Raw genomic sequence first — 24,372 nt, 5'->3', positions numbered from 1 at the left:
TACAAATCTGTTTTCTGCAAATGATCTTCACTTTGGGAAATTTAGAGAGTGATCTGTCAGTGAAAAGTGTAACTGTACTTATTTCATCTTTGCTCTGATGATTATAGCGGCGTTCTGTAGTTTTTATTTTAAGGTCAGGGAAGGATCAAAGGGACACAATCCAGTTGGCCAACGTTGTTGCCGATGACGGTTCAATATGTGAGTTACCTCCCTTGGTTGTCATGAGTTTGGGTTGTCTGAACATTTCAGAAATGATTCTGTTTTGTTCCTGCAGAACAGTGTGAGTGTGCATTATCTTATCAAAACATTGATTACACAACACTTTCGTTTCATGTTGACTGGGTTCCGTCCTGTTGTACATCTTAGTGCAATAACCAGTCCAGAATTGTTTTACTAATTCCTTTAATTGGATACACTGATATTAGTCAGTATGATTTCATACATTTAAACACTTGTATATTGAAATACTACGCCCGTCTAATTCTTGCAAACATGTCGTTCAGCGTGCTCTGTCGTACAGCGAGCTCTGGTAAACGGAAACCTAGAAATCGTTGAAATCTCAACATGAGGTTCTGCGGCTAGAAAGATTTGGTAGTCTAGTACAAAATTAATATCATATCAGTCGCATTGCGCGTTACAGAACTACACTAAATAAGCGTAAAGAAACCGATAACAGGTGTTTCCAGTGAGACCGATGCATTGAGAATCATTTTACAGCCTCATCAAACAGGGACAGTCTGTGACGTCTTAGTTAAGGTCTTGCTGCCTATACCTCGCAATAAAATATAGAATTGCGATGTTATTAAAGTTTAAAATTAAAATCCATTTGTAAACACCATTTTCCTATGAAACAAGGAATTGGAATTCAGTGTAACCAGAGTTGTTTGTGATGTCTATTTTTACTTCCACACCAGAAAAGTCGGATCGGCTGAAAGAGAGGTCATTGTCTGAATAGGTTGATGAGACTCATGTTTTGGTATGCCATTGGTGAACGTAATGAACATAAAAGAACACGAATAACAAAATGTATCTAACAAATTAATTAAGATAGCACATGCTTGTTCGTTTGTTCATTAAACAACACTGAACAGTATGAAAGAGGTCTGCCAAGAGTCAGGACCGGACCAGACAATTCAATGAATGACATCAAGAGCATCCATCTATGTGGACCCTTGAAGATCCAGATTAGAACAGGTCTTCAATAACCCATGTTAGTCGCATAGGTCATGCACCCTGAATTATTCTTATATCTGGAGAATAGCATTAGGGCTTCAGATAATTTTTCATCATCGGGAGTACGTACTCCTTATTTTTTCAATAGAAGAGTACTTAAACGCTTAAAGTACATTTGGAGTACTGAATGGAATTTAATGGAGTGTCAGTAATCTTGTATTTCGTTTCATGTATGCACCTCAACATTGCTTCGCTAGTGTAAACATGCCAGTAAAAAATATAAAAAAGTATTGTTTCAAATAAACACGTCTGTAAATGTTTCTGCGACCGTACACCATTGTTATGGTGCGGATCTGATACGTTGTCTAAATTGTTTCATACCGTATGGTGCATATTTTTTATCCGTACATACGCTGATGCGACCCTTATCTGGAACCCTGCAGTACTATATCTACCCATCTATCACTTTATCGAGAGAGGAGAGTGGCGGTAGCGTAGTGGTTAAAGCGTTTACTGTCATGATTCCCTACATAGGTACATTGTTTAATCCCAGGGCTGAGAATGCGTGTCGTATATTCACCGTGATTGGCCTTAGTCAATGACAGAACAATTCATGTGATGGCAGCAGCCATGTTTATTCCACCACCCTACATTCAAGGGACACCACTCTAGTTGACTCTAGCATTAGAGTTGGCATTAAGTCTTACAGAGTTGTCTCCCTTAGACTGTTAACTTTATATACTCTTAAGTGCCATACACTACAATGCGTCTAGTCAATCCCAGGCATAGCTTGCTTCAGTGTAGGTTATCACTGCGGACTATCAGTTACATATAACAGTCATTTAGTTTATTGATTTTGTTTATTTAGTTGTTGTTTAACGCTACACTGTTTGTAGGTATATGGCAACGGTCTGTAAATAATCGCTTCCAGACCAACAACCCGGTGATTGACATCGTGAGCAAAGATGAAAATTTGTATTATGTTTGGTTGTTTTTGCTTAGCTAAGCCTCGGGCTAGAGCGGCCTTCACACGTCAAACCAACATACAGTTGTCGAGAAATAGGATCGGTCTCTATTCTCTACAGCTTTTCCATCAAACTGTGATTGTTGTCAAACTCTCGTTCTGCAGAAACAACCGATCGAAGTTTGACATGTGGAAAAGCGAGCGAGTTTGACAACTTTTAAAATGTCAACAGCATGCGTTGTTGAACCTTAGTTTATCGCGTGAAGGCCGCGTAAGACTGAATCATGAAACGGTCTGAGTAAAATCTTAAGTAAAACTAAGCTTAAGTCTGTCACCATGGCAATGCATGCTCTTCTCAGAATGCTACCAGCATGACCGGGAGGTCTTTAGTGATTGACGACCAAGCACCTGCACACACAGGTTATTGACTTAAGACACTTTCATGATCCCGAGGCCAGTTCTTATCCAGAGAACCGTTTCACAAAGCTATCGTAGCGATACGACTATCTCTGTTACCGAACCTTAGATTCGAACCTTCGACCAGCGGATCCTGTCTCGGTTAAAGAAAACAACTCCACATCGTGATATGCTGCACATTTGCGCCGCTCTCCGACATGAAGGCATTGCGTTGTCCTTGTTTGTGGTTACTCGCATCAATATTTGTGCGTCTATAAACATGAGATATAACATTGTTATGTTAGGAATATTCCAACACCACATGTGTCGTCTCTTACGACAAGTATGGTTGCTTACAGCCAATTCTAGCCCGTGGGTCTATATTCTCGAAACGTTCGTAGCCCTAAGAATTCCTAACTTTGATCGTAGCCAATGTGTGGGCTTAAGAATTTCGTAGGGCTTTACGGGAGACAAGCACGTGTTACTGAGGATAAGTTCTAACCTGGATCTTCACGGAAGATACGCACGGATTGTTGAAGATCAGTTCTAACCTGGATCATCATGGGTTGCATGACAGTAATATATCGTCAACACATACTCCCTGACAAATATGAGATGTCCAACGACCTGACAAATGACCCCAGTTTGCATATATGGGAACGCCCCCCCAGAACATTCCACGTGTTAAACAGTAGCGGTATTGATTTCACACCACGGTCAGCATGTATTGCACGTGCTTAATCGACATTCTACCTGTAGCAACCAAGTGAGTGTTTCCTCCAGGTTACTTGCCGCGCCTGCTTGTCACAAACGCGTTCACTGTGCTGGCTCATCTAATACTTGTCAAGCAGTAGTATCAGTAACAGAATTTGGAACATCTGATGGACTCAGTGCGTCCGCAAGGCATTGCTGTTCGCGCTGTTCATGGTGGGCATGCCCAGCATTGAATTTGTGACATTACTGCTTAGCCATTGCCCAATATCACACCCTGTAATACACACCAGCGATAAGACGTTTGCTGGTGGCCGTTTCGGTTTGCTATAGCTGAATATCACTGGTCGCATCATGGTGACTCATACATTTTATCATATTCATACGCTATATGATTAAATTTTATTGTGTTCACTAAAATTCTGACAATATGATTGGTTAGCTGGGAACATTTCTGTTGATTTTATTTCCCGATGAATCTAAAAAGCTAAGCCACGCCCACCGATCCGGACTACTTTCGGACCTGAGGAATGTTGGGGAATACCTTTACACGGCTTGGGAATTTCCTTGCACTCTGGTACCCTAATGAACTTTGGATAAACATTGAAGTGATACATCGCGTTTAACATAAACAAACAACTCAAAATTATCCGTGAACGTTAATAACGTTGTAACGCCTCGACAAGAGCATGCGCACGATGGAACGTCAGTTCATGGCATCGCAATCCCAGTCAGATCACAGCCTCTTTCCACTTGCGCAAATCACTAACAATCTCAGTTCCACTAACTTCATGTTATTGGGTTTCATTTCCAATTCTCACTTTTCAAACTGAGTCTTTCAGTTCCGTGGTAATAATTCAAATGTTTGAACTTGAAACTTTGCTGTTACCGGGACGCGTCACGTTGTATTGTTTCGTTCTGATTCGCCACCCGGTGTTAGCTTGGTTGATTGACAGCTGTTTTGGGGTGCTCTATGCTGATTGGCTAATGGTTTGGTAGACGTGTCATTTTATGTAAATGAATCACCTGACTCATCTCACGCCGTTACCGAATTCTTACACCGTTAATCGGAGGTAACAAAGATTCCTGTTTCGATGAATTTGATTAGGTTTAAAGAAATATTAGTGAAAGCCTATAGCATTTGTTGTTGAATTTAATTATAAGAATTGACTGTGTATTTCTTTCGTTGCATTGAGGTATGAAACTAAAAACCAATGTGCAAACTGTATGAATCCTTAAATGTAAAAATCTTGTCAATTATAAATCATGGATTGCTAGTATTTAGACGAAATGTTTGAAAATGAGAATGTGGTCAATGGAATTGTTTTAAATGTTAATTTACGAATGTACAAGCCTTTGATTCCAAACAGAGTTGATTCTTTCAGTTTCATTTGTGTGGTATTATTTTAAGTCGTAAAGAGAAATTCAACTTGTATATTCGTTTTCAAGAAACTTTACCATAACATGATTGTTAGCTGCATTGACAGTGATATGTGAGAAAAGGCTGATATGGTGTAATGTTAACATTTTGTAAATGAAATGCATACGGCGCTCTTCCGGTTGCTATTAGTCACAACTATAGTGAAATCAATACATTAACAATTATTGCAGTTTGTAAAGCTCCCTTTCAGAGCTGGTTTAGCTTCAAAATAGCAAGAACATGAGATCCAAACTCAACCTGACTCGGGCTTTTTTTACAACCAGTGAGTGAGTTAGTTTAGGTTTACGCCGCACTCAGCAATATTCCAGCTGTATGGCTGCGGTCTGTAAATCATCGAGTCTGGACCAGACAATCCAGTTATCAACAGCATGAGCATCGATCTGCTCAAGTGGGAACCGATAACATGTGTTAACCAAGTGAGCGAGCCCGATCACCCAATACCGTTAGTAGCATGGGTTGCTGAAGGCCTAGCTGTTCTACCCCGAACCTTCACGGGTCTTTATATCCAGACATAAATCGGATAAAAAGACAGTGAAACAGTATGTAATCCGTTTCCCAATACACGATGGTATCTTTACTGCACCGAGTATTCGTTGTAGTTTGGCGTGAAAACTATGAGATAGCATCCAGTAATGTTTTCTGTTGGCAATATTTTGTTGCATTCTGAATATCTACCAACTTCTCTCAAACAATCCACAATGAAGGTATAGTAACTGAATGAACTCGGCTGTCATACATTATCTTCGTCAACACTCTCATGTCACTAGAGTCCTAGATGTCACTACTGTTTCGCCACCTTCCCCGAAGAAAGCTTTGTGACTTTCACCATCACTACATTCCTTGCTACAGATGACCGTATGTATTTGTGATTCTGTTCCACCACTCCTTCTGGCTGCGCACTGAATTCATCTGAGAGTTTGGCACTCTCACACGCATACAGTGTGGTGTGCTTGTCATCAGGTGACGGAACCACATTTTGTCGGCCTTTGTTTCGAATGGACAACTTTTGATCACAGTATGGCAATTTTCCCGTCAGCGGCGACAGACGTGCTACTCCAAATGTCAGTTTATTTTGTGGATGGGAGTTACAACAACTTTGGATAATTTCGTCAGTTAGGTTACTATTTACACCTGTACTTCAATGATCTGTAAGACCAAAAAAGCAAACCGTATCAACAAATTCAATGCTAGCAGTCCGTATCTACCACAACAGTTTGCCACTAGCAAACGTCTGTAACCATGGTGAAAAGTAGTTTCAGCTCCAGCGAGCCGTTACTCTGTACACAGCAAACCGTAACTGCCACTAGCAAACGTCATATCCCCTGTGCATGTTACAGGGTGTGAACAATTGGTCATGCAATATCACGGATAAAAGCATGCTGTTCACTCACTTCAGGTTTTAAAAAAATGACAGGATTTCACAGTCGATTTACCTCCCTTGTAAGTACCAGGAGACTTAGAATCCTGGTTCACTGTGGGTAGCTCAGATATAATCTCTATGTCTAGAACATTGTCAAGCTCTTAAGGAAATACAATATATACGACAAAACAAGATGATAGTTTCATGGTTTTATTGTTTAAAACACAGCAACACTATGTATTTAGCACTGCATGTAAAATAAATGAGCACCCTCTAATATTATATCACATACTCTTAAAAGAGATAATAGGTACTACATGATATCCATGTATCTTTGTGTATCAACACATATAAATACAACATGTAAATATGACATTGACAGCACATAATCCATTTGAATATTGCATATGGTGACATTCACTGCAGGAGGTCATCATCATCATCACCATCATCATCATCATCACCATGTCATAGAGGGCATGATCAATACGATCACCATCAACAAACTTCACCATTACTCTGCAACAGGTGTAGTGAAGACTTAATCTCCAAATTGTAGCAAGCCAATAACTGTCTATTCATAAGTATGGGACAGCCTGGAATTTCATGCCATCATCAGAAAGATCATCACTATTGTATACCAATGTTAGCCATCTGACTTCAGATGGGTTCAGCAGTTGTAGCTGAATACACATTTGTACAATGTTCAAAATAATTTAAGGGGTTGTTTTTGCACAAACATACAAATAGATAAAAATAACAATATATAACAGAAACAATTTTTTGGATGACATTTATGTTATCACGTATTTTTTTCAAAAAGTTATGCACTGTTAATAAATCACTGTAAAAAGATGGCCTGTAATTACACAAAATTCTTTCATCTATGTACAACATACAGAGGCACTACAAATATCAAAAGAGCAAGGCATTGCTCTTGCACAAATGTACATTTTAATATCAATATATATATATGTAGCACAAACAAATAGCATATAATGTCTTGATTTGATTTTGATAGGAAGTTATGTTATCACATTGTTCAGAAAATTATTTTTTTTACTACTAAACAAATGAAACAAGCCATGTGGAAATTATTACATATTTGGGTGAAAAAAATAAAAGTTTGGTGAAAAATCCAATATGCATAGTCACAGATACCTGAATAAAATTATGACAGTGGGTCCATGTGCAAATACAATGGAAAGTAAAAAGCAAATCTGATGTTGTTCATGACTCTCATACAAGCTGATATATGTATTAGAAAAACAGTTTCAAGAAATCTGTAGACAAAACAAAGAGAATGGGACTCTTTGGAAATCTTACACACCTGAATCAACCAGCATGACAAAGGAAACAAAATATGTCAGAGAATGAGAAACTTGTCATCATGTGTGACCTCTGTGTGAGGTGTGACCTCTGTGTGATATGTGTGACCTCTGTGTGACTTTGGTGTGACTTGTGTTCACCTTGGTGTGACCTCTGTGTGACCCGCGTGTGACACCTGTGACCTCGATGTGATGCTTGTGACCTCTGTGTGACCTCAGATCATCATCAAGTTCAAGCTAATGACCATTCACCATCACTCATGCAAGTCATAGAAGGTTTGAGAAGAGTGGGATTGAGGATAAAAAACCTTCACCGTAGAACCCTTCCTACACCGACCTACAGATTTACACTGGCAACAGTCCATTCGAAGGAGACACTCGAGGTCTCTCATAGACCTCGCATGCTAGAATATTCCTACCAATGACCATTCATCATCACAAACACAAATCATAGAAGGTTTGAGAAGAGGGGGGTCAGGGATTTATAATAAAAACCTTCACCGCAGAAGCCCTTCCTACACCTACCTACAGATTTACATTGGCAACGGCCAATTCAAAGGAGCAACTGCAGGTTTCTCATCAACCACACAAGTTGAAACATTCATACCAACCATTCAAACTGCAGAAGGTTTGAGAAGAGGGGGTACGGATTCAAAAATCCTTCACCGTAAAACCCCTTCCTACACCTACCTACAGATTTACACTTGCAACAGTCTATTCAAAGGGAGAGTGTGGGACCTCCCTCATCAGCCACACATCACTGATGCTTCAGCCTCTTGACCCTATTCTTAAAGGAGGTACATTGCTTCCCAACACATGTATTTTCAGGTTGTTGGCCCTGCTCTGACTGGTGGTACATTGCTTCGCATCACAGATATTTTCAGGTTTTTGGCCCTACTCGGACTGGAGGTACATTCCTTTAAACAGACAGATATTATCAGGTTGTTGGCCCTACTCAGATTGGAGGTACATTGCTTCCCATCACAGATATTTTCAGGTTTTTGGCCCTGCTCTGATTGGGGGTACAATGCTTCCCACCACAGATATTTTCAGGTTGTTGGCCCTACTCGGACTGGAGGTACACTGCTTCCCATCACAGATGTTATCAAGTTGTTGACCTTACTCTCATTGGAGGTACAGTGCTTCCCATCACAGATATTTTCAGGTTGTTGGCCCTACTCTGATTGGAGGTACATTGCTTCCCATCACACATAATCTCAGGATGTTCACCCTGCTCGGACTGGAGGTACATTGTTTCCCATCACAGACATTTTCAGGTTTTTTACCCTACTCAGATTGGAGGTACATTGTTTCCCATCACACATATTTTCAGGTTGTTGGCCCTACTCTGATTAGAGGTACATTGCCTCCCATCACAGATATTTTCAGGTTGTTGGCCCTACTCTGATTGAAGGTACATTGCATCCCGTCGCAGATATTTTCAGGTTTTTGGCCCTACTCTGAGGTACATTGCTTCCTACAATAGATTTTTTCAGGTTTTTCACCCTACTCGGACTGCACCTACATTGCTTCCCACCACAGATATTTTCAGGTTGTTGGCCCTACTCTGATTAGAGGTACATTGCTTCCCACCACAGATATTTTCAGGTTGTTGGCCCAACTCTGATTGAAGGTGCATTGCTTCCCATCACATGTATGTTGAGGTTCTTGGCCCTACTCTGATTCGAGGTACACTGCTTCCCACCACAGATATTTTCAGGTTGTTGGCCCTGCTCTGATTGGAGGTACACTGCTTCCCATCACAGATATTATCAAGTTGTTGACCTTACTCTCATTGGAGGTACATTGCTTCCCATCACAGATATTTTCAGGTTGTTGGCAATACTCTTATTGGAGGTACATTGCTTCCCATCACAGATATTCTCAGGATGTTCACCCTAATCTTATTGGAGGTACATTGCTTCCCATCACACATATTCTCAGGTTGTTGGCCCTACTCTGATTAGAGGTACATTGCCTCCCATCACAGATATTTTCAGGTTGTTGGCCCTACTCTGATTGGAGGTACATTGCCTCCCATCACAGATATTATCAGGTTGTTGGCCCTACTCTGATTGAAGGTACATTGCATTCCGTCGCAGATATTTTCAGGTTTTTGGCCCTACTCTGATTGAAGGTACATTGCTTCCTACAATAGATATTTTCAGGTTTTTTACCCTACTCAGATTGGAGGTACATTGTTTCTCATCACACATATTTTCAGGTTGTTGGCCCTACTCTGATTAGAGGTACATTGCCTCCCATCACACATATTTTCAGGTTGTTGGCCCTACTCTGATTGGAGGTACATTGCCTCCCATCACAGATATTATCAGGTTGTTGGCCCTACTCTGATTGAAGGTACATTGCATTCCGTCGCAGATATTTTCAGGTTTTTGGCCCTACTCTGATTGAAGGTACATTGCTTCCTACAATAGATATTTTCAGGTTTTTCACCCTACTCGGACTGCACCTACATTGCTTCCCATCACAGATATTTTCAGGTTGTTGGCCCTACTCTGATTAGAGGTACATTGCTTCCCACCACAGATATTTTCAGGTTGTTGGCCCTACTCTGATTGAAGGTACATTGCTTCCCATCACATGTACATTCAGGTTGTTGGCCCTACTCTGATTCGAGGTACACTGCTTCCCATCACAGATATTTTCAGGTTGTTGGCCCTACTCTGATTAGAGGTACATTGCTTCCCATCACATGTATTTTTAGGTTCTACGCCTTTCTCTGATTGCTGGTACATTGCTTCACAGCACAGATATTTTCAGGTTGTTGGCCCTACTCTGATTAGAGGTACATTGCTTCCCACCACAGATATTTTCAGGTTGTTGGCCCTACTCTGATTGAAGGTACATTGCTTCCCATCACATGTATAGTCAGGTTGTTGGCCCTACTCTGATTGGAGGTACACTGCTTCCCACCACAGGTATTTTCAGGTTGTTGGCCCTACTCTTATTGGAGGTACATTGCTTCCCATCACACATATTCTCAGGATGTTCACCCTGCTCGGACTGGAGGTACACTGCTTCCCATCACAGATATTATCAGGTTGTTGGCCCTACTCTGATTGGAGGTACACAGCATCCCACCACAGATATTTTCAGGTTTTTTACCCTACTCAGATTGGAGGTACATTGTTTCCCATCACATGTATAGTCAGGTTGTTGGCCCTACTCTGATTGGAGGTACACTGCTTCCCATCACATGTATAGTCAGGTTGTTGGCCCTACTCTGATTGGAGGTACACTGCTTCCCATCACAGATATTTTCAGGTTGTTGGCCCTACTCTGATTGGAGGTACATTGCTTCCAATCACAGATAGTATCAGGTTGTTGGCCCTACTCTGATTGGAGGTACATTGCTTCCCACCACAGATATTTCCTGGGCAGGTGTCGCTTTTGTCGTTTTAGCTGGATTTGAGTGAATATTTCTTCTCTACAGGTGCTTACTTGATTGCGAGTTTGTGAACAACATCAGAAATAATGATGAATGCTTTGAAATTTTAGTTACATAGTACTGAATAGTATTGTATTCAGTTTCATAATCTAATACAGTTATTGAATTTGAAATTCAGGTATAAATTCTAACTTTGAAATACACCAGACTACAAAGCTGCAACTATAAAAGACACCAAATTTATCATCTTTTGTATAATTCCCCACTTATGCTTTAAGGTGCCCATTGCAAAATAAAATACTTCATTTTAAATAGAATGTACTGCCACATGTAAACCCACTAACAGGCATCGTAGTATATGCATATATATTGATCACAATATATTGATAAAGAAGATTGAGATGATTGGACCTTGTTAATCACATTATCAATTTGCATCACAAAAATATTGCCAGAGTTCAACTTCAGGTCACTGAAAACTACAATTGATCAATTTTGAAAATAAATGTTGTGTATCTTTAAAATTCAGTCTTCATGAATTATGTCATGGATACATAACATAATGTATGCCAAATATATTGATTCCCTCTGGTCATTCTTTATGACTGAGCGTTGAAACAAAAATCGAATTGATCGACAATCACAAAATTGATTTGCATAAAAAAATTATTGTCTACTCTGATCCAAACAGTCCATCAGTAAATCACATAAATGTCATCCTTAAATGCTATCAAATATACGAATACCACTATATACTATCAAAGAAATATCACAGATTATGAGTTTATCAACTTGGAATAATTCTTAACTGAAGCCTTTAGTTTCAACAATATCTCAGTTTAAATAGAATGCACTGACCTAATTATATCACAGGTATTCTAATATATGCATATATATTGGTCACAATATATTGACAAAGAGGATTGAGATGACTGCAGTTTTGTTAATCATACAATCAATTTGCACCATATCAAATGTTGCCAGTATTCAACTTGCAAAATTTAAATCTATCATTTAGATAATATCATGTTCTGTGTCATCTGTATCTTTCAAATTCAAATTTCACTGATTATATCAACTATATACACATGTAGTTGGCAAAATATATTATGACTGACCACTGACACTCAGAAAATCAATTTGCATCATAAAAATTATCGCCTACTCTAATCCAAAACAGACCATTAGTAAATCACATAAAAATCATCTCTGAATGGAATCAAATATACATATATCACTAAATAAAATCAAAGAAATATCACAGATCGAATAAGTGTTCCAGTAAGAACAGTAAACAATATATCCATGTCAAAACAAATAAAAAAGACCAGTTCACTTTTCCAAATCATTGTCGAGTTCATAGCCAGGTCCGTTAGGGAAAACCATCACTGAGCACATCTAAAATTTCTTACTTTCCATCAGAACCCTTCTTGGAGAAGTTCTTCTTCAGGAAGGATTCTTTGTCCTTCATCTTAGCTGTGGAGATCAGCTGTACAGGAAAGAAGCCATATTTCTTCTTCTTCTTCATTTTCCCCTTCTTAATGTAGCCATATGCGCGGCCATCAGGAGCAGATTTGTGGTCAGTGATGTAAATCTTTTGTCCTACAAAATCCAAAACAAGGACAGGTGTAGTCCCTGTTATAAAGCATGAAGTCCAAAGTGCCTTTGGCAGCACCAATGTAATCATCTACAGTACTTCACATGCTCATTATTTGCAGTTTCTTAATCACTGATGTCATCACCTTTTGTTAAATATGAAAATAATGCTTCAAATACCAATCTTTACTGCCTCGCTGTATATTTTACTCAGTGTCTTATACTTCTTAATAGAATGAACTTGTATAACACAGTCAAGTATAATTATGGTAATGAATACTGTTATGCCTGTCAATATACCTGCTTTGAATGTGAGTTCATCCTCTGAGCGTGCAGTGAAGTCCTTCACAGCATACACTTTGACCTTCTTGGTTGTTGCTGGCTTCAAGACATAGTTGGGGTCTGCAGACGGGGGCACTGGAAGTGATGGATGCACTTTCTGGGTGTCAGCATAAGAGTCAAAGTCCGCTGAAAGGGGAATCGATACTTTCCATCCTGATTGTGTTCACTTCTTGTAAATGTCACTTTCCATATGCAACTAAACACAAACTATCATTCACAAATTAGAAGTCTTTTGTCATAGTAAACAAGTCCACATGTTAAACAATGCTGCAAGATATTGAAGGGAACATGTCTCCCAGGAAATGGATCACTAACAGTCTAATGCTGTCATTCACTGATCAATTCACAAAAGATCCGTACAATGATCTATACCCTCAATATTCTCATCTGATCAGGACAATGTATAACCAGATTCTCCTTTTGCGCCTCTCCTTTCGCTATTCATCCTGAAGCTCACACTTCTTGCATTAGTAGTAGGAAGAAGAATTGTCTTAGTCACTGCTGTTTTTTCATTTAATAACTGAAATATGTTGACATTCAGTAAGTCTGAACTCTGAACTTCCAGATAAGGACAAGATAGAATACTTACAGTCACTCAGGCCCTTGAAATTTTCCACTATGGTCTCTGTGACGACAGGAGCTGTGTGTGGTGTTGTCTCCATCACAGCGTTGGGAATCTCAACATCTGGTTGGCGGTATGCAGTCACCAGCCTTGGGGTAGTGAGTTTTATGGGACGGGAATGCTCCCATGAGTCTAAAGATAACATAAATTCCATTCAGACCGTGGGTAAAACCCTCCTGTTGAAAATGTAATGTCTTCCAATACCTTGTCATCTAACTTTTGAAACATGATTTGCTAAAATACTTTAAGACCTTGTATTCACCTAGTATGACATTTATATTGAGCAGGTGAACATATATTTTGTCATGGTGCAACATTAAAACCTGAGGGTGCACCAGATGCATGTGGGTTTCATCTACTTAAATCAACCTGGTTATGTTCACGGACTTGCCTATTGTACTGCCTGTCACGTACAAGGACATGCATAATCTACTAGTCATTACTTAAGTCTGTGGTACTGCCTGTCATGTACAAGGACACACACAATACACTAGGTTTTACTTAAGTCTGTTGTACTGACTGTCATGTACAAGGACATGCATAATCTACTAGTCTTTACTTAAGTCTGTGGTACTGCCTGTCATGTACAAGGACACACACAATCCACTAGGTTTTACTTAAGTCTGTTGTACTGCCTGTCATGTACAAGGACATACATAATATACTAGTCTTTACTTAAGTCTGTTGTACTGCCTGTCATGTACAAGGACACACACAATCTACTAGTCTTTACTTAAGTCTGTGGTACTGCCTGCCATGTACAAGGACACACACAATCCACTAGGTTTTACTTTAGTTTGTGGTACTGCCTGTGATGTACAAGGACATACACAATCCACTAGGTTTTACTTAAGTCTGTGGTACTGCCTGTCATGTACAAGGACACACATAATCTACTAGTCTTTACTTAAATCTGTGGTACTGCCTGTCATGTACAAGGACACACACAATCCACTAGGATTTACTTAAGTCTGTGGTACTGCCTGTCATGTATAAGGACACACATAATCTACTAGGTTTTACTTAAGTCTGTTGTACTGCCTGTCATGTACAAGGACACACATAATCTACTAGTCTTTACTTAAATCTGTGGTACTGCCTGTCATGTACAAGGACACACATAATCTACTAGTCTTTACTTAAGTCTGTGGTACTGCCTGTCATGTACAAGGACATGCATAATCTTCTAGCCTTTACTTAAGTCTGTGGTACTGCCTGCCATGTACAAGGACACACATAATCCACTAGGTTTTACTTAAGTCTGTGGTACTGCCTGTCACATACAAGGACATGCATAATCTACTAGTCTTTACTTAAGTCTGTGGTACTGCCTGTCATGTACAAGGACAGGCATAATCCACTAGTCTTTACTTAAGTCTGTGGTACTGCCTGTCATGTACAAGGACACACATAATCTACCAGTCTTTACTTAAGTCTGTGGTTCTGCCTGTCATGTACAAGGACACACATAATCTACTAGTCTTTACTTAAGCCTGTGGTACTGCCTGTCATGTACAAGGACACACACAATCTACTAGTCTTTACTTAAGTCTGTGGTACTGCCTGCCATGTACAAGGACACACACAATCCACTAGGTTTTACTTAAGTTTGTGGTACTGCCTGTGATGTATAAGGACACACATAATCTACTAGCCTTTACTTAAGTCTGTTGTACTGCCTGTCATGTACAAGGACACACATAATCTACTAGTCTTTACTTAAATCTGTGGTACTGCCTGTCATGTACAAGGACACACATAATCTACTAGTCTTTACTTAAGTCTGTGGTACTGCCTGTCATGTACAAGGACATGCATAATCTTCTAGCCTTTACTTAAGTCTGTGGTACTGCCTGCCATGTACAAGGACACACATAATCCACTAGCCTTTACTTAAGTCTGTGGTACTGCCTGCCATGTACAAGGACACACATAATCTACTAGCCTTTACTTAAGTCTGTGGTACTGCCTGCCATGTAAAAGGACACACATAATCTACTAGTCTTTACTTAAGTCTGTGGTACTGCCTGTCATGTACAAGGACACACATAATCTACTAGTCTTTACTTAAGCCTGTGGTACTGCCTGCCATGTACAAGGACACACATAATCTACTAGCCTTTACTTAAGTCTGTGGTACTGCCTGTCATGTACAAGGACACACATAATCTACCAGTCTTTACTTAAGTCTGTGGTTCTGCCTGTCATGTACAAGGACACACATAATCTACTAGTCTTTACTTAAGCCTGTGGTACTGCCTGTCATGTACAAGGACACACACAATCTACTAGTCTTTACTTAAGCCTGTGGTACTGCCTGTCATGTACAAGGACACACATAATCTACTTCTCTTTACTTAAGTCTGTGGTACTGCCTGTCATGTACAAGGACACACATAATCTACTAGTCTTTACTTAAGTCTGTGGTACTGCCTGTCATGTACAAGGACACACATAATCTACTAGTCTTTACTTAAGCCTGTGGTACTGCCTGTCATGTACAAGGACACACATAATCTACTAGTCTTTACTTAAGCCTGTGGTACTGCCTGTCATGTACAAGGACACACATAATCTACTAGTCTTTACTTAAGCCTGTGGTACTGCCTGTCATGTACAAGGACACACATAATCTACTAGTCTTTACTTAAATCTGTGGTACCCACCCTCATTGTCATCATCATCTGAGGATACTCTGGTCTGAACAAATACAGCTGTGTTGTCTCTGGCAGACAAGTTTTGACTGTAAAACACATACATCACCAAATCAGTCATAGACCTCAGTGACATCAACAACATGGATGATATTGTCACAATGTATCTATCAAAGAATTACCACATGATACAGTAGTTTCTCTTCCACGTACCATTGCAAATCAGGGCTCCTTTCAGCAACCTTTAATAGGTTAACCTTAAGTCCCCTTCTTTAACATTTCACTAAGGCCACCTTAGTAACATACAGTCATCTTAGTGCTATGTGAAAGGAGTCCCAGATACAAATGACAGATTCATGAAATCTTTCGCACTTTCTACAAAATGCATCTTAATCTAGGAACCCTCAAAAACAAAATCTCGTACAGTATGTTCAGAAGACACAGCAAACTTATTCCTAGCTAAATGTATACACAAACTGATTCACTATGCAATACACAACTACTGCCAGACGTCAGATGGGACTGATCATCACTAAAGACAACCTGAGATGACTTACACAACATCTGACACCAGGGACTGTCTTGTTGTGGCCCACCTCCCAGGGGACTCCAGGTCTGACTTCTCTTCTGTTGTCCCACTTGATCTTTGTTTGCTTACTTCCTTTTGTTCATTGACTTCTGATGGGTGAAACTGTGTCGATAGAGCATAGGTTTACAACACAGATTGGGGATATCATCACACATCGCAATATTGATGTGTCGCTAAATATGAACTATCACTGTTGCATCGATACATTGTAACAAATTCAAGACTTCAAACATTGTGTTACTAAAGAAATATTTTAACATTTAAGCTGAAATGAATTGCTAAACTCACCTCTTCTTGGGGAAACTTATGCTCATACACATAGAACTGGTTGAAGAAACCAATTTCTCTCTCAATGTCAAGCTTCTCAAGCTCAGAGATACCTTCTTCAAATATTGCCTTCAGTTTCTCTTTCCTGAAGTGAGAAATACGAATCACACTTTATACAGTATATCTCAACATACCCAGAGTTGTAAAATATTAAAGTACTGGCCATTTGCTAAAGTGGTAGGGGTAGTCCCCTTTCAAATATTCCATCCATCCCTGAACACTAAGTGGCCTCTCTCTAAATATTAACAGCGCCTTAACAGTTGGTACAAACTGGACACTCACAGACTCATTCCAAGATTTCAAAAAGATTTCACAAAAGGATTTTTGTGAACAACTTTATAAAACTATCAAAGCCAGTCTCAATTTATATCTTAGGTAAATATTTCAAGCCTCACCTTTGAAACTCTACATTTTTGTTGCTCTTCAACATCATACCCAATACAGTCTTTAGGTTTTCAAGACGAGTCATCTCAAAGACATCAGAATCATTCTGGAATTTCTTCATTTCCTGAAATAACAAATATTCCTCATGATTCTGTCAGAATTGTAAACCTTCTCAAAAACAAAAAGACTAAGTCTCCATTAAAGAAAAATGTGGCTAACTTCTCACATGTACTATGACAATGCAATGTAACTGTTTTTCATCCATGTCAATACCTCAATGAAAGTCATTCGTGTGGATTTTTCCTGGCGGAGCTTGTCTTTGTAGGTTGTCTTGGCCCCTGCAGCTTCAGCCTCCAGTTTCTGCCAGTGTCCCAAGAGAACCTGGAACTTTGTGGGATTGTCCTCCCTCCCTCTGTAGGCTTCATCCAGCTGTGGCTTGAAGTCATTTGCCTTGTCCTTTGTCTGGTAGAACTCCTGGAATAGCATGGAGGAATAAGTCCACAGACAGGCTAGTGATGTTGTCATGGCTTTTTGAACCATGAGACCACAACACATCCATCAATGATACAGTGGTGTATGGTTATAAAACAGTCAGTGGGTATGAATTTACACCATTTTTAGCAATATTCCAGAAATATCACCATGTGGGATACCAGAAAAAGGTTTCATGCAGTACCCATGAGGGGAATCAAACCCAGGTCTTCGGTGTCACTAGCCAACATTTTGAACACTATTGCTATTAAACATGTAAGGGAAGACTGGGTGCCTGAAGACCACACTTAAAAAACATATGTATTGGAGGAACTGCAACATCAAGCAGCCAACTGGCCCAGTGTTATTGTATGTGGGTTTCAATTAGAAATTATTCAAGTGGGAATAAAAATTGATATTTTATGACAAAATAACTACTGAAACTGATGCTGATGCTGTCTGTTTATAACCACTCACATCTTTCAGCTGGTCAACCTGCTTCTCCAGCTTCATCTGTGTTTTCCTTGCCTTCACATACGTTGACTGTATGGCCTCCTTGGATGCATTGACACTTTCTGAGTGGATGTACCTAAGAAGCCAGAATTACAAAATATCACAAACCCATTGTTAATTATTGAAAATATACTGAACTGCCAAAGAAATGCAACACTTATGTTTTTGAGACTTAATTTTGATCGTAGCCAATGTGTTAAGAATGAGCTTAAGAAGTTTGTAAGGCCAAGAACATTTTGAGAAATAGCTAACCTGGCAATTAACAGTGAACACAAAACCAAAAATATCTCGAGTCACAATTTTCTAAATTTGTTTGAACACGACATTATGATTCTCTGCCAATCAACAACGAGGCATTATCAGTGACAATATGAACATATTTAAAGAAACAGATAGATCACTAAGAATAGAAAAAACAGTAATCAGAGAAACACAATACTAAATACTTGTTTCATTTGACTAAACTCAATTCGACCTTGACAACTGTGACTATAAACTGAAAGGGCTCTTTTTCATGCTACTGACTCTACAGGGATATCAGTATTCAGCACAAATGGTATTCAGACTGAATGCTGTTTTATGCCAATCAGCAAAATTTAGTTGTGTGACAGAGGACTATGAATTATGAAGTACTGGCTCCAACGCAAACCTGTGGCTGAGAGTACAATCAAAGGTCAATCACACAAAGATTATGGGGATGTCACACATATCTATCAGATAAATAGCAGTGATGTGATTTATGCTTCAGTCAGCTCTTGTCATAAGCACTGTTTAGCAGCGATGCTTACTCTCTCCCAAATGAATATGTAAATTCATTTCTATCTGAGTCAGTACTTACTCATGGAGGCGCTCAATTGGGCCTTCTGAGGCATACATGGCTTCAAGGCATTTAGCATGCAGATTCTCCTTCTGCCTTACAGATTCCATCCAGATATTCATGACAGCTTTGACCTGGTCATATGCTAAGTTGCTACCTGTACACAGAAACAAACAATTATAGGCTCACTTGAGCGCATTCCGCTGCATCCGAATGAGACTTATGGCTCAAACCATAAGGTCATCACAGACAGATTTCGATTCTTATGGAAAGAGTCCACATGTATGTACACAGAAATAATTACACTGATTCTTGTGATAGATTATACCTGGTTAAAAGTCAGTGATCTATGTCGATGGCATTGGTATTCCTATGGCTTTTTTTTATGTCATACATATTTTGGATACAAAGGTATATGATTTTTTGTCTTTTCAAACCTACCAATTTGGGTCATCACACTCTCTTGCCATTTCGTTCGGAAGTCCTTGTATATTTTGCAGATTCTTCTCTCCAGTTTAGCACTGTCTGTGAGCAGGTTTTGAAGTGTTATCACTGAACTGAAAAGGAGAACTTGAAACATGAAAAAGCAGAACCCATAAACTTGTTGGAAGCATTGGAAATTACTTCAAAAACACTTTGATTCAAAGACTGTATAATGATAATGTCCTTTACAGACTTTGATACAAGGAATTTTAAACACTAGAAATCAAGCATGAAAATACTTTTACAGCCAACCTAAAACACTTGAGAGAAGTATACTATAATACAATAACATCATGTTATTCTTCAGACAAATCTTTCAACATTTGGTCTACCACAGCCATGCAGGGATTAAATTGCTGCTTGGCATATTTGGTCTCCTGGACTTCTGGGAGTTTTTTATCCTCTCACATTCCAGTTTGTTGACTTGACCACCAAATCGGTTTTGTTTTTTTGTTTGTTTCTTTGTTTTGTTTTGTTTCTTGGTTGTTGTCTGGAATTTGTTTGTTTTTGTCGCTGGTTTCAACTTCACTACAGATAACTGTTTGGGATTTGTTTGGGAGTAGTTTTGTTTCGGGGAGGGTGTGTGTGTGTCAGTGGGTTAATTTAAATGTGTGTGTGTTTGTTTGCCTAAGATTTTCGTGAAATGATACACATAGTTAAACGTACAATTGAATTAGTTCTGAAACACTGCACAAGAACCAGAGGCAATCATTCATTTATGGGCGCTTCTTTGAATTACACGTTTATGTACAGCTTCACTTAACTGTTGAGACGGTCCTACAATGATTTAGAAATTATCTATTGACGGGACAATGTTGTTGTTTATCTAAAATAAAAACAATGTTTGTCCACATTTTGGGTGAAAAGTTCATCAAAGAGGTTGTCTTCGCACAAGAATATGATGTTCTGAGTGCGAATTGAGCAACAATACATCAATTTACATGTTTCCATCTTAACTCGCACAAGAAACTTCAGATTCTTATCGTCATTGCTAGCTGACAGAGGGACATAAGCGATGGCTCACTTTGTAAACATTTAAACGGGTGGAAACATACAAAAATAAACTTATACTCACGCAGATCCGCGTGAAAAGCGTTTAAGCGCAGCTGGTGTCGCTGCCTGACACCATTCGGGTGCTTTTAAGTGTGGATCTGTCTCTGCCATGTTTGATTTTTCCGCCAGTGTGACTATCTTGATCCTTCCATGACCGCCCCTGGGGAACAGAATGCCGTCGCTAGGGAACGCCACTACCGCCACGCATTTTCATTGGAATAGCTAACACTATCCCAGGAGCCCTTGCGGCATAGATGGAACCATAGTGGTCGAAGAAACGACGCCGTTTCTGTGTTAGCGAGGAGAGAACTGAGGTAGAAGTCTAGATACCGTTGGTATAACATTGTTCTGCTGTTTCAACTTTTGTAGATCCATTTGGGAGACAGGAAAGCGATCTATGGGAGATAATCCTGTGGGCTTCTTACAATGAAAATGTAGCGATGAGAGTTACTTCCCTTCGAGCAGAATGCAAGATGGCGTCGACTAAAGAAGTTTGTCTTCATTCGTACCGAGGTACATGTGATTATTTAAAACATTTTACATGTTTACGCCAAAATACCGACCCTTGGCACAATGTCACTTATAATGGAGATTGATTTTGCAATCATATATTATACACAGGTACGAACAACCCAAATGCTGAATTAAACACGGCCCTTACATTTTATGCATATCAATGATTTCATCCTTCTCAGCACAAACCGGTATTGTCAGTTGGAAAAGAAAGATTTGGGAAGTATATAAGGTCTCTACTTTACTGGGGTGACATTGTGTTGAAGTTAGGGAGAAATTCTGGCATCAGGTAGATGACACGATCCTTATTAATGGCTTCCAGAGAAAGTTTAGTTTGGTGATCCTACACCTCCTTCTAATGCTAACTGTACTGACCCAGCAGTACTTACATTTGATGACAACGTGGTTGTAAATAAGAAAAACCAGTGACTAATCGGCTGAAATCCAAAGCCCAGACCGTGCGAGACGGACCGAGAACAACCAAAAGTATTCCATCGTACAGTTCCATCGTACAGTTTAGTGGAATAACCAGTCCAGAATTTTTAGACTAATTGATTTAACTGGATACATTAATATTAGTCAGCATGATGTGATACATTTAAACACTTGTATATTGCAACAATACGCTCCTTGAAATTCTTGCAAGCATATCGTTCAGCGTCCTTTCTCGTACAACGAGCACTGAAAAAGGGAAACCTAGAAATCGTTGAAATCTCTGCAGCTAGAAAAAAATGGCAATACAGAATTAATATTATATGAGTCGCATTTTGCGTTACAGAACTACTCTGAATAAGCGCAAAAAAAAAAACCATAACAGGTGTTTCCAGTGAGTCCGATGCGTTGAGAATCATTTTACAACCTCATCATTCAGGGACAGTCTGTGACGTCTTAGTTAAGATCTTGCTGCATATACCTCGCAATAAAATATAGAATTGCGATATTATTAAAGTTTAAAATTAAAATTCATTTGTAAATACCATTTTGTTATGGAACAAGGAATCTGAATTCAGTGTAACCAGAGTTGTTTGTGATGTCTATTTTCACTTCCACACGAGAAAATTCGGATCGGTTGAAAGGTTAATGCGACTCATGTTTCGGTATGCCATTGATGAACCTAATAAACATAACCGAACATGAGTAACAAGATGTGTCTAACGAATTAATTAAGATAGTGCATGTTTGCTTGTTTGTTTGTTTGTTTGTTTGTTCATTAAACAAGTCTGTGACTCTGAGCAGTATGAAAGATCGAAGTCTGCCAAGAGTCGGACTGACCAGAATTAATGACATCAAGAGCATCCATCTATGCGGACCCTTGAAGATCCAGATTAGAACTGTTCTTCAATAACCCATGTTACTCGCATAGATCATGCACCCTGAATTATTCTTATATCTGGAGAATAGTATCAGGGAGTAGGTACTCCTTGTGTTTTCAATATTGGAGTACTTAAACCCTTAAAGTACATTTGGAGTACTGAATGGAATTCAATGCAGTATTTAGTCTTGTATTTCGTTGCATATGTGCACCTTCACATTGCTTCGCAAGTGTAAACAGGTCAATAAAAAGCATCCGAATAATGTTTCAAATAAACACATCTGTAAATGATTCTACGAATGTACACTATTGCTGTGGTGCTATTTTTTATCCGCACATACGCTGATGCAGCCCTTATCTGAAATCCTGCAGTACTATATCTACCTAACTATCACTTTATGGAGAGAGGAGCGGGTAGCGTAGTGGTTAAAGCGTTCAGTTGTCAATGATTCCCCACATAGGTACAATGTGTAGGCCCATTTCTACCCACCCTACCCACTGATTGGACTATCCACAGCTTCTGTTTATAAATACCATACAGCCTCTATTAGCTGAAGACAGAAGGTATTGGTGAACAGTTTCCTAAAGAGAATATCAACAACGTCCATAAGACTCTGCAAAGTGATCGAAACATGCACAGCTTAGGATGCATCTGTGAGTTATGACGGAGTTAATGTTGAGAGTGTTGGTAGATATTGCATATCCACATACTTTAGTGCTCTAGAATTAAACAAGTTGGCATCTGTATGTATTTGTTCTATTTGCTAGGACATAGGTGTAAAAGGCTATTTCGGAAATGTGTAACAAGATAGACTGACGTGTATCAATACGTTTTACATCCTGATCCCTATAACAAGGGAAAATCTACAACATATAAGTCGATATATAGTCTCCCTGCTTTAACCAGGGCCGTAGGTAATTTTTCTACTTTGAGGAATGCATCATCCACTTACGAGGCCGCGAAACGATCAAGGATGGGGTCTCTGGGGTATGCTCCCTCGGGAATTGTTATTGCTTGCTCTCAGATAACGTGGGATCATTTATTTATTTATTTATTTATTTATTTATTTATTTATTTATTTATTTATTTATTTATTTATTTATTTATTTATTTATTTATTTATTTATTTATTTATTTATTTATTTATTTATTTATTTATTTATTTATTTATTTATTTATTTATTTATTGTTGATTTTCTTTTTCTCAGTTTTTTACAGTTACCATGCTGCCTTGTTCCAAATTTCGCATCTGTGCATGATGTTCTGAACACATTTTCATTAATGTGTATAGACAAAACAACTGTTTTGTTCAGTTTGCGTATGAATATACAATGGTTATATAATCAAATCATGTTGACGATCAAGAAATTGAACGTGAAACAAATACATGATATCGTCAGGTTTGTTCAGTATTAACTACTCAGTTTACTCATTGCAACTGAACAAGTTCGGCTAAATAAAAAAGTCCTTCTCGGGCATCGACGCGTCACGTTTATTGGTGCGCTTAACAATTTGTTAATGCCATTAAAAAGCATAATTTTGACTTGGCCGAGTCCTGATCATCCATTTGTGTACTATAAGAAATAGTGTCTGTAAGAACGAGTGTGAATGAATATACTGCTCCTTAAAACGTTCTAAACTTCCCCAAAAATGTATTCCTCTCTCTTTTTTTTCTATCAAAAGTCCCACCGCCCTCTTCACCTCTGAAAAAATGTGCTCCAGAAACATTTAATGTTTTATGCAGCCTTCAGTCAGTCACAAAGATTGATTTATCTATGATCAACCATGAAATTAACACATTTACAGTTCCAAGGGAACATAAAAAAAACTTATTTGAATTCTTTATACACGTTCAGTTGGATTTGGATTTCCTCCAATCTGTCTCCCTAGAGTAGGGATATAGTACAATG

The 24,372-nt window shown here is 39.0% G+C and overlaps 1 protein-coding gene across 1 annotated transcript; it reads right to left on the bottom strand.

The window, feature by feature from the left end:
• Positions 1-5,466: 5,466 nt before the first annotated feature.
• LOC137260827 (protein kinase C and casein kinase substrate in neurons protein 2-like) lies at positions 5,467-20,747 on the bottom strand. Its single transcript, XM_067798388.1, has 14 exons — positions 20,659-20,747; positions 19,542-19,657; positions 19,122-19,257; positions 18,248-18,359; positions 17,573-17,773; positions 17,311-17,423; positions 16,877-17,000; positions 16,608-16,690; positions 16,012-16,088; positions 13,313-13,477; positions 12,682-12,849; positions 12,198-12,387; positions 6,467-6,564; positions 5,467-5,669 (listed from the first exon to the last, which is right to left on the bottom strand). Exons 1-14 carry the CDS (start codon positions 20,745-20,747, stop codon positions 5,467-5,469), a joined length of 1,875 nt encoding a protein of 624 aa, XP_067654489.1.
• Positions 20,748-24,372: the final 3,625 nt, after the last annotated feature.

The sequence above is a fragment of the Haliotis asinina genome, chromosome 14 (assembly GCF_037392515.1).
Source record: "Haliotis asinina isolate JCU_RB_2024 chromosome 14, JCU_Hal_asi_v2, whole genome shotgun sequence".
Taxonomy (NCBI): Eukaryota; Metazoa; Mollusca; class Gastropoda; order Lepetellida; family Haliotidae; genus Haliotis; species Haliotis asinina.
Note: the sequence above shows the minus strand (reverse complement) of the source record. Positions and strands in the feature narration are given on the sequence as shown.

Excerpts from the sequence above, each read along its gene's own strand:
- LOC137260827 (XM_067798388.1), bottom strand. The coding sequence starts at position 20,747 with ATGGCAGAGACAGATCCACACTTAAAAGCACCCGAATGGTGTCAGGCA. Across the intron at positions 19,658-20,658 it reads CGCTTTTCACGCGGATCTGC|TTCAGTGATAACACTTCAAA; the intron begins GTGAGTATAAGT and ends TCTCCTTTTCAG. Across the intron at positions 18,360-19,121 it reads CCAATTGAGCGCCTCCATGA|GTACATCCACTCAGAAAGTG; the intron begins GTAAGTACTGAC and ends CTGGCTTCTTAG.